The sequence below is a fragment of the Vigna unguiculata genome, chromosome 3, assembly GCF_004118075.2.
Source record: "Vigna unguiculata cultivar IT97K-499-35 chromosome 3, ASM411807v1, whole genome shotgun sequence".
Classification (NCBI taxonomy): domain Eukaryota; kingdom Viridiplantae; phylum Streptophyta; class Magnoliopsida; order Fabales; family Fabaceae; genus Vigna; species Vigna unguiculata.
In genome coordinates, this window is record NC_040281.1 from 391,276 (window position 1) to 402,604 (window position 11,329).

Sequence of the window (11,329 nt, forward strand, 5' to 3'; positions counted from 1 at the left end):
CCATATTAATGTTAAACAATGAAACAAAATTGTGCAATATATCACTCAAATTAGGAGATGTCTCTTGATAATTTTCTTTTTAAATAGTTTAAACATAAATCTCCTAAATTTACTATTTTTTTCTTCAGTGAACAAGAATCTGCAACTTTAAGTGAGTAACTAATAAAACTCACATTTAAGGAATATAAATCTCACTAGTTATATATCACCAATAACAGAGCTTTTAAATTTACTAAATTTTATATATTTAACCTCTTAAATTTATATACACTTATAAAAAAATTCACACTCTCAAAATATATATTTTTTAAATCCACTTCTGATTATCATAATACCTTTTAACAAAGTAATCTGTCATCATTTACTTTGTCCATACATCAAACCTAAAAGTATTTTATATTATGTTCTAAAATGCACCATTTTCTTACCCAAACCAAAATTATTTTGAAATTCTAAACTAAATTTCAATCTACTCTATCATCAAGTCTAAAAGATATACGAACAATAATATATATATATATATATATATATATATATATATATATATATATATATATATATATATATATATATATATATCAACAGAGAGGTCTCATTATATAGAAGTAAAATATTTTCATTTTCTGAGATCTACATCTTTGTTTTTTTGCATGCACTAGCTGGTTCAGTTCTATTTTTTCTAGAAAAAAATAAACTTATCTTTTGATCTATAAAGTTTAATTATCTTGCATGCAAGAGTAATGGGTTCAGTTTTAATTTTTCTTTTTTTTTTTTGTTTTTGCAAAGAAAATAAATTTATTTTTGATGCTGATCTTTTTCGTTAAAACAATTTGATTATGTCACGTGGGAATGGATTCAATTATATTTTTTTTAAGAAAAATAAACTTCGTTTTACTCGTGCTTGAATAACACAAAATAAGTTTTACTCGATTTCTGAACATTTTTGTTTTCTGGTCAGATCGATCTCATAACATTTTTATTTATTGGTTATAAAATTACTAGACTCCATACACAAATAAAAAAAAAACAATAATCAAAATTGTAAATTTTTAGCAAAACAGGACTATAAAGCATCTTAGTTTCAGTTATAAAATTTAATTAACAATATTTATTGATCATCTCACTCTCTCACTCATGTAAAGTGTAACTTAATAGTCTACAAAAAATGTTGACAAATAAACCTATAATTTACTGTAACTGCCAAACAAATAATTAAACTAAAAAACAACAACTAAATCTCAACTACATCCACATTTCTCATAAGGAAAAATATTATATAAATACATTTACATTTTGAGAGTTTTAACCTTACAATAATAATAATTCAAATATGAAATTTCTAAAATTTCTAATTGGCACCGATAAATAAAGCGACATTGACATGTATAGTGACAGTAAAACAAATTGAAAAGCATTATTTACAATCATGCAGCATGTTTTAAGTTTTTTTTTTTTTTTCTTTTCTAACTTGTTTTTAATTTATGCATCAAAACTTGAAGATAATTATGATTAGGTGAAATGTTAATTTGCTAACTCAAAAACACGTCCTTTCTTCAGTTGTCTGTATTTTTTAATGTAAAATTGTACTTTCAATTAAAAGATATATGAATAGAATAACTTGTCCTTTTAAATTGTTTCCTAACATAGAGAAAGGGTATTTTGGTTCCAAAACACATGCACAATACGAAATTCAAGAAGAAACGTGTCAAGTGCTAACATTTTTTTTTTCATTATAAGCAACCAATACTCTTTAGATGAATGATGAGAACAATAGATTTTCATGCTAAACATTGTGAAGCAAACAAGTCTTGCTAGAAACTCAATTTCGCTGTCTTTCCGACCTTGGGAACAAATTCAGAGAAATTGCAACGTTTAATGTAACCAAAACAACTCCATATGTTTTCACCTTGCAGAATAAAAACTACCATTGTTCGTTTCACCGGTCATGACCTTTTCACAAAAACTGATACATATATAAATATATAATATCTAATATTCGTCACCATTTTAGTTGCGACAATAATTATATCGACACAAGGTCGAACAGACAACGAGATAAAGATTAATCTAGCAAGATAGTGTTCACTTGACAAAGAAAAGCACGAAAACCACTCACCAGAGTTTCTTCCATGAATCAATAATGAAAGTGTTTGTCTGTGAGGTGAGAATTGAGATGAAAGTGTTGTGAGAGAAGAGGAAGGTGGTGATTGGGTTTGGCATGGCGATGTGTATAAATAAGAGAGAGTAATACTAACCAGCAAGCTTGACTTTCAGGTATGTGTGAATGCAACAATGGAGAATTCGAAGATATATATAATAGATTTGGCAGAGAGAAAAAGGGGTAGATACAAGAATTTCAAGACGTTGAAGAGTAAATGAAAGCAACCACATCCACCAACTAGATACCCCTCTACCAAATTGTTTCTTAAAAACTTTAAACAATTTGAAAAAGTCACAAGCAACAACATTGGATTAGGAGTTTTATGGTGAAATTGATGTCAAATATATGTCACACCTACCCTACTGCATATTTACTTCAATTTCTTAAAAAAAAAAACTTGATAAATTGTATTTTTTTTCTTTTCTTGTTTTTAATATATCCTTCTTAATTCTAATTTTAAGAAATATTTTAATTTACTGCTAGCTTAAATTGAATTCTTCTTTACCATCTCAACCACTGCTTTTAAGATTTTTATTAGGTGTAATAACTTGTGTCCTGCATATGAGTGTGAAGTTTAATACTTTTTTATGTTATTGTAACTCTATATGCTGTCAAATTGGTATTCACGTGTCTTATTTTATTTTAACTTTATCTAAACATTTGTTTTTAATTTTGGGGAAATACATTTGCATATACATGCATTCGCATATACAAATTGTCATATTATCAATTATTGACTGAAAAAAAAATCACTAGGTTAAAATATAATTTATTGACAAAAAGAAAATTGTATGGATAAATTTTATCGATGAATTACATAATTTTATTTATCGATAAAAATACTCATCGATAACAAATCTACTAATAAAATTCATCAAAAAATTTGTCAAAATTTTTGTTTTTATGGATATTTTTATTAATAAAATGAAAGACAAAGTTTTTGTTTTAGAGCTTCACTATATTGGTAAATTTTGCCGATAAGAGATTTTTTCAAAATTCATGGATAATTATATTTTTTGAAAATTTGTTTATAAATTTATCGATAAGACGAATATTAATTTTCCCACAAAATCCAATAAAATATTTAGTATAAATAAAATGAAGATGTATAATTAGAGAATAATATAAAAGAAGATGGAAGAGAAAAGTAAACGATGGCAATGAGCTAAAGGTGGTATGTGTGAAGGTGCAAGAGCGGACATAATGAGAATGGAAAAAGTCGAAAGAGTGGGGTGGGAATGAATAAGTAAAAGATACTGACAAAATCTTTTTTTGACGATGTTTACCAACAAATAAATATCAATGGATATTTATCATTGATATATATCAATGAAATTTTAATCAATAATTACGAACCAATTATTTTATTCGTCAATAAAATTTATGAACAAACATTTTATTAAATAAATTTTTTATCGTAAGTTATCGATAATTTAAATTTGTTGACAAATTATTTATATTACAACAAAATTTTATTTCTAAATAAATTTACCATTAAATTATTTTTTTAGTCTTTGTATTTGTCAAGTAGTGTCAAATTGGTCCACTAATAATGTTTTGTTCTCTCAATTTGGTCTTTGTTTTTGTAAGAATGATTCAATTTGGTCATTGTCGTTCATTTTGACCAAACAGTGTTAAAATCAATATCACGTATCAATTTCTAGTTTTTTTGAATTTTTTATTTTATTTTTATTTTTTACACGTGTCACATCAGGATTGTGCCACATGTCAAAATGATTTAATTTGTTCATTACATTTGTTTTTAGTTTTAATTTAGTCTCAAGTTTTGTAAAAATGAAGCAATATTGTTCCTCACACTCAATTTATTTTTTGTATAAATTTTACGATGATATTCTTACTAAAATTGAAATTTTTATTAAATATTTGTAGAAATATTTTTAAACAATTTTCTTTTTAGTTTTATTATTAAACAAAGTTAAATCCCAAACTTAATTTTAACAATTAACAATTTTGTCACCTTATATAAAGACATCAAGTGTATAATATTATGAAGATTAAAAATCAAAACAAAACCAAAATTTAATGTTTTTGTATAAAATTTAAAGTTAATTTAAAGTATTTCTATAAATATTTAATAAAAATATTAATTTTACTAAGATCACCATAAGATTTATTAAAAAAGTAGATTTAGTGTCAATTTAAAGAGGACAATATTATTTCACTTTTACAAAAAATTGGATTAAATTAAAACTAAAAATAAATATAGAGACTAAATTGAATCATTTTGACACGTGGCACAACCGTGAAGTGACACGTGTAAAAAAAATTCAAATAAACCAGGAATTGACACGTAGCGTTGATTTTAACACCGTCTAACGGGAAAGACTAAATTAAATCATTTTTAAAAAAATTAGTACCAAATTGTGACAGTAAAAGATTTGAGATCCAAACTGATAAATAGAAGGACTAAAAGAGTAATTTAACCTAAATTTATTATATATATATATATATATTTATTTATATATATATATATATATATATATTTATATATATAAATCTCGTGTTATCTGATTAAATATAAATTAATTGCGTAAAATGAAATCTGGATCATTGTAATTATTAATCAATTTCTGCATAGATATTAGAAAAGAAAAAGAAAATTCAACTTTGTTATGATAAAATAAAAATTTCCGTGAGTTACACATTTTTAAAAATAAATTAACAATACAGTTTTGAAATTATAATGCCCTGTTATTTTTTCTGATAATTTGGACATTATAATTTACTTTCTTAGAAGATATTAACCCCTTTGTGTTATTACTTTTAATTGTAATACAAACAATTGCTGAATAGTAAAGTATAATTTTCTTCCACAAAAATAATTTAAATGATAAATAACTTCCATTTTTTTAAGTCATCTTAAAATATGTATATTTTTATAAGATGATTCATTGCCATTGTATTCAATATAGTATAAATAAGAGATATGTGGATATGTTTAACAAAACAATATAAAACAAAGCTAATATAAAATGCATGATATGTTTTAATTACAATAAAATAATAATAATAATAAGTTACATTGACTAAATGAAAAAAAAAAGAAATATAAATTAGAAGATATAATAGATATGTTATAAAATAAGAGTAATATGAAATGCATAATATTTTTTAACTATAATAAAATAACAATAAAGTCTTCTAATTGTGTACTTTGATTTTAAAGGTTACTACTACCACTATTTTTAGTATCTTGAATTTTAATTTGTACTACAATAGATGTGAAACTCTTGAGCTTATGTTCATTTTCCTTTTATTTTTTTAATTATTATTTTATTTTTCCCTTTTTCTATTTTATATTGCTTGTTTTCTTTATAAAGTTTTCATTTCAATTATTATCTCTTTCACCTATAGGCCCTATCTTATGAATGTTAGTGAGTTATTGATCAATTTTATCTCATCAGAATTGAATTCTAGAAAAATACCTTTTTACTTTAATATACTTTTTTATTTTATTTTTAACTTACTTTATGTTTTCATTTACTTTGTTAGTTGACAAAATTTGTTCTCTCAACTATATCATTCTTTGATATGAATTTTGTTTGGTGAATTTCTCTATTTATTTAGGAATTTGGTACATTTTCAATCATTTTTAAACTATTACTTGGAGTGCAAATAACTTGCGTTAAGAAAAGCTATCTTTAGATGTAGATGCATGAGTCAAAATGAGTTTATAGTCGTTAAATGAGGTAAATTATATTTTTATTGAGTTCTTTGTAAAAATTTAAATTTGTTAGAATAATCATAGTTGAATAGAAAATGATTTAGGTTTGAATTATTAGTTTTTGCAAGACTTATAGAGTGTAAAAATATTATCACTTAAACAACTATTTTTACGTTAAATTTAGAATAAATCAAATAAAAATAATAATAACTAATTAAAATCATTATTTTTTTATTAGTTTGGACTTTTTCCTAAAAGAAAGCGATTTGATTCATCATGCAATTTGATACTTTAAAGCGGACTCAAAGTGAATAAAATCGAAAACAATTATTTAATTATTCTTATATTTTATTAATGCTTATAAATTTGTGATAGATTGCTAACATAATGTTTTTAAATATTGATTGAGGTGAATGAAATCTTATGCTAGTTAATGCCAGTAAATTATGATTAACTAAATTCTCTTGAAGAAATAATAAATTAAAATATTAAATTTGGATTCATGAATAAATTTATAAATTTTGATTTAATTGGTATAATTACTGGCATAAGAAGATGTTTAAAAGATGAGTGGGAACATCGTGGCATGTCTGAGCTGTGTTGTTGAAACAAAGCTTGGTCGGTTGCGACATCATCGTGCTCTGCAATTCTCTGTCTGTTTTTTCACAGTGACTGAAGCCAAAAGGAATAATCTCTTTGAGAAGTGAAGATGAGCCACGAGCTGAAGGAGACGTACGCGTGCATGCCCACGACGGAGCGCGGCCGCGGGATTCTGATCTCCGGCGACTCCAAGTCCAACTCCATCGTCTACACCAACGCCAGATCGGTGGTCATCATGAGCCTCGAGAACCCCCTTAAAGTCTCTGTCTACGGGGAACATGCCTATCCCGCCACCGTCGCGCGCTTCTCCCCCAACGGCGAGTGGGTCGCCTCCGCCGACGCCTCTGGTACCGTCAGGATCTGGGGCACGCGAAACGACTTCGTTTTGAAGAAGGAGTTCAGAGTCCTCTCCGGGCGCATCGACGACCTGCAGTGGTCCCCCGACGGCCTCCGAATCGTTGCCTGCGGCGAAGGCAAAGGGAAGTCCTTCGTCCGCGCTTTCATGTTAGTTCTCCCGACAAACTTCTAGAATCTTCTCGAAGCTTCTCTGTGTGTGTGTGATCTGTTCTGTTTGACTTCGTTTGACTTTAAGATCTCTTTTGTTGATAATGTTGTTTACTGTGCGATGAAGGTGGGATTCGGGGACTAATGTCGGAGAATTTGACGGTCACTCGCGCCGGGTTTTGAGTTGTGCATATAAACCCACGAGACCATTTCGTGTTGTTACCTGTGGAGAGGATTTTCTGGTTAACTTTTATGAGGGACCTCCCTTTAGATTTAAGCTTTCTCACAGGTATGTGTTGTGTATTACTATGAGAAAATAAACTTTACAACATGGTATTTTAGGCATCACTTACATCTTTTGGTACAACTGAGAACAGTGTTTCTCTGAAAGTAGCTTCTGTGCTCTAGTCCTTTTGAAAAAGATGAAAACGTTTGAGATGTACGCAGCTACTTTAAAGGGTTTTCAGATGGAATTGAAACTGTTGCATATTGCTATTATTTGTAAATGTACGATCATTTGGAGCTGAGTTTCTCTGAGAATTTTATTTTGTAAAGATTTTTCGTGCGTCTGTTTTGGTTTGTTCTTCTCTTTGGCACTGATATTGGGATAATTTGGTTATGTACAGGGATCATTCGAATTTTGTTAATTGTGTAAGATATTCTCCAGATGGCAGTAAATTTATAAGCGTAAGTTCTGACAAAAGTGGTTTCATATTCGATGGAAAAAGTGCTGAGAAGATTGGTGAGTTGTCTTCTGAAGGTGGGCATACTGGAAGTATTTATGCTGTTAGCTGGAGTCCTGATGGAAAACAGGTAAGTTAACTTCGGAGTATACATGGCAATACACTTATACCCTGATGTACTTGGATAGAAACTTGGTGTCTTATTGAGTGGAAATAGGGTGAACCTCAATTCCAAAGATAGAAGGCTGCAGCACCTCCCAATTCTCTCTCAGATAAAAAGATAATTTCCTCTTAACCTCCCCTGTTATTTATAGGCAGCAAAACCTTGTTTCTTTAACCAACAAATCACATAAACTGCTATTGTTCTAACTAAGGGGTATCTATCATACTGACCCCATTTTCCCCGTTGATATGATATCTCCTTTTCCCCTCTCCCTGATACATAACAATTGATCGCTTTCTTTTCTTTATGAAATTAACTCAATGCAAATCTTCAAACTTTGCTACGTGTGTATAAGCTTCTTTTTGATATTATTAGTAAGCTTTATAAGCATACCATGAAATAACGTTTTTAACTTTTTGTTATGGTTTATTGTTATCTCGTCTTTTTGTGAAAAAGAAAATTCATCTTATGCAAAAGGATTTCATATGTATGAACGTTAAATTTTAGGTCTATGTTTTAACTTATAAAAGCAATAAGTGTTTGCAGTTTTACTTCTTCATGTTGTATTACCATGCATGTTTTGATTGCCTGTACCGTTGCTAGATATCTTAAGGCATGTTAGATACAGTTTGCATAGTTTAGGTAATTTTTGAGCATGTAGTTAAACAAACGGCTGTATTTGCAGAATTGTTTTTTTTTTGCCTCCATTTCTTTTCTACTTCTCTGTTTTTGTGCAAATCTATTTTCTCCTTTTCTGCACTGCACATTTTTAGTAATGACAATCTGATTTACAGTTGTAATGCTGTCTATAATAGGTGCTGACTGTGTCTGCTGACAAGTCTGCCAAAGTATGGGACATATCAGAAGACAATAATGGAAAGGTGAAGAAAACTTTGACTTGTCCTGGCAGTGGTGGAGTTGAAGATATGCTAGTGGGGTGCCTATGGTTGAATGATTATCTTGTCACTGTTTCTCTGGGTGGGATAATATCTATATTTTTAGCAAGCGATCTTGATAAAGCCCCGACAGCATTTTCTGGACATATGAAAAATGTTTCCTCCTTATCTATTCTTAGAAGTAACCCTAAAGTGCTCTTGTCTAGCAGTTATGATGGCTTAATAGTTAAGTGGATTCAAGGGATTGGATATAGTGGAAAAGTACAAAGGAAGGAAGGTTCTCAAATCAAATGCTTAGTGGCTGTAGAAGAAGAGATTGTTACTTCTGGATTTGATAATAAGGTAAATTTTTTTGCTTATATTCTTTGCTAATATGATACAGTTTTTTCAATGACCATCTCCTCCATTGGTTAAAAAATCAGTGATACTTGTCATTTGCATTTAAATAATATATTTTTTACGGGTTGAAATAAATTATTCATATGGCATTATCCATACTGGTAGTGAAGTTTTTGATAGGATATGGGGCTGGATTAGAAAATAGTTGGAATAGGACTTGGACCAATAGATGAATTTGGCGCTAAGTATGAAGAAGCTTTTTGATTTAGGAAGTTTATTCCAGAAGGCAATAATTGGGAATAGAGAGGAGAATTAGTTACACTCTCTGACTTGGCATATTGGTTGGGGCCAAGTAGCTGAAAATATAGTGAGGAAGACAAGGGTGGGAGAGGCATGCTTGAGTTCCTTTCTAAGAGCTTTTGCCCAGTTACTCCATCAGTTTGGTACTCTGGTCTTAAATTGAAGGCTGTTGTGACTTCATTTTTTCTATCCAATGTATTTGTTTCTTATGATCCACTGATGATGCAAGGACCATTTTTCCCCAATGCGGTTTATTGAACTTGGTAAATGGTAACATTAACAATTGCTTTACTAAGTGGAAGGTGTTATAGTTTTTCGATTAATATTCTTGTAATCTTATTGTATCTTTCTTGGTATTACCTGGAACGACGAATTTTGCTTACTGACCATTATTTTTTGTGCTGCCAATTGTTCCTGGAAAGTGATTTAAGAAATCGTTGTTTTTTGTTTATGCTTTACATGATATCTCCATACCTGTTTTAGCGGTGCTAGAAAACCCTGCAGCTACTATGACATAGTTCTTCATTCATAGTACTTTATGCTAACATATGACAAATTAGTCTTTTTGGGGGTAGGAAATTTCAAGGCATCTGCAAAATATGAATTTCTGTGAGGGTTTCTTCCTCTGATTGCCCCTCTTTCTTTCTCTTCTGACAAACAGATAAGGCGAGTTTCTTTACATGGGGATCAGTGTGGAGATGCTGAGGCCATTGATATAAGAAATCAACCAAAGGACTTGAGTGTTGCACTTCTTTCACCTGAACTTGCTCTAGTTTCAATTGATTCTGGAGTTGTCATGCTGCGTGGTACAAAAATTGTGTCAACCATTAATCTGGGGTTTGTTGTGACTGCATCTGCTGTCTCACCTGATGGAAGTGAAGCCATTATCGGTGGACAGGATGGTAAATTACACATATATTCTATTTCTGGTGATACTCTTGTAGAAGAGGCTGTCCTTGAGAAACATAGGGGTGCTATTAGTGTCATACGTTATTCTCCAGACGTTTCAATGTTTGCATCAGGGGATCTCAATCGAGAAGCTATAGTGTGGGACCGTGCCTCCCATGAGGTAAGTATTTTTTGTAATGCTTTCTCTCTAATGTGCATGTTTTGCTTTAGGATGTGTAAGAAATAACTTTTTGTGGCATTGATTATTTAACTGTTTCAAACATGTTTTCATTTCAGGTGAAGCTTAAGAACATGTTGTATCATACCGCTAGGATAAACTGTCTTGCATGGTCACCTGATAGCCGTAGGATTGCCACAGGATCTCTTGACATGTGTGTCATCATATATGAAGTTGATCAGCCTGCATCTAGTAGAATTACCATAAAGGGTGCTCATTTAGGTGGTGTTTATGGGTTAACATTCACTGACGAGTATAGTTTGGCTAGCTCAGGTGAGGATGCTTTTATCCGGGTTTGGAAGATAACCCCTCCTTGACCCTGATCGAGTTCAATTTGGAAGATAAGTGAATGTGGGAAAACATTGTTGGATTTCAAATTTCTTGCTTTAGAAGGCTTCTAAAATTCAAGACTGATGAGGATATGCTTATCATCGTAAGTTGTTCTTATCACACTCCTCTTTCACCCTGCTTGACATTGCGGTTTAAAGTTGAGGCTATTTTGTTGCCTTTTATGAGTAACTGTTTTGTATGAGTTTCAATCTCTAGACTTTGATGGTGCCAGTGTACATCACTATTTGTCTTGGTTTGCTCTGGATAAAACCAATTTATGATACCAGAGATTTTAATAGTTACAAAAACTGTCAAAAGAATCTTGTTGTGTACATTATTACAGGGAATCAATATGGATAGTGTGAGTTTTTGTGTTAAAAGTGTTGATAGATCAGAGAGCACAGACAACGAATTTTCCCCATTTAAAAACCTCAGTTCTTTGGAGGATATACTGAAATGGGGTGCCCCTGTTTGAGGCCATATTGGTTGTAATGTTTGTCTGTAGTTGGAATGCAGATATGTATGTTTGTTAATCTATTCAA

The 11,329-nt window shown here is 30.2% G+C and overlaps 1 protein-coding gene across 1 annotated transcript; it reads left to right on the top strand.

Moving 5' to 3' along the window:
• The first annotated feature begins 6,409 nt into the window (after positions 1 to 6,409).
• LOC114177748 (actin-interacting protein 1-2-like) lies at positions 6,410 to 11,329 on the top strand. Its single transcript, XM_028063255.1, has 6 exons — positions 6,410 to 6,950; positions 7,078 to 7,239; positions 7,577 to 7,763; positions 8,612 to 9,034; positions 9,993 to 10,400; positions 10,517 to 11,329. The coding sequence occupies exons 1-6, from the start codon at positions 6,556 to 6,558 to the stop codon at positions 10,772 to 10,774; spliced, it is 1,833 nt and encodes a 610-aa protein (XP_027919056.1). The 5' UTR covers positions 6,410 to 6,555; the 3' UTR covers positions 10,775 to 11,329.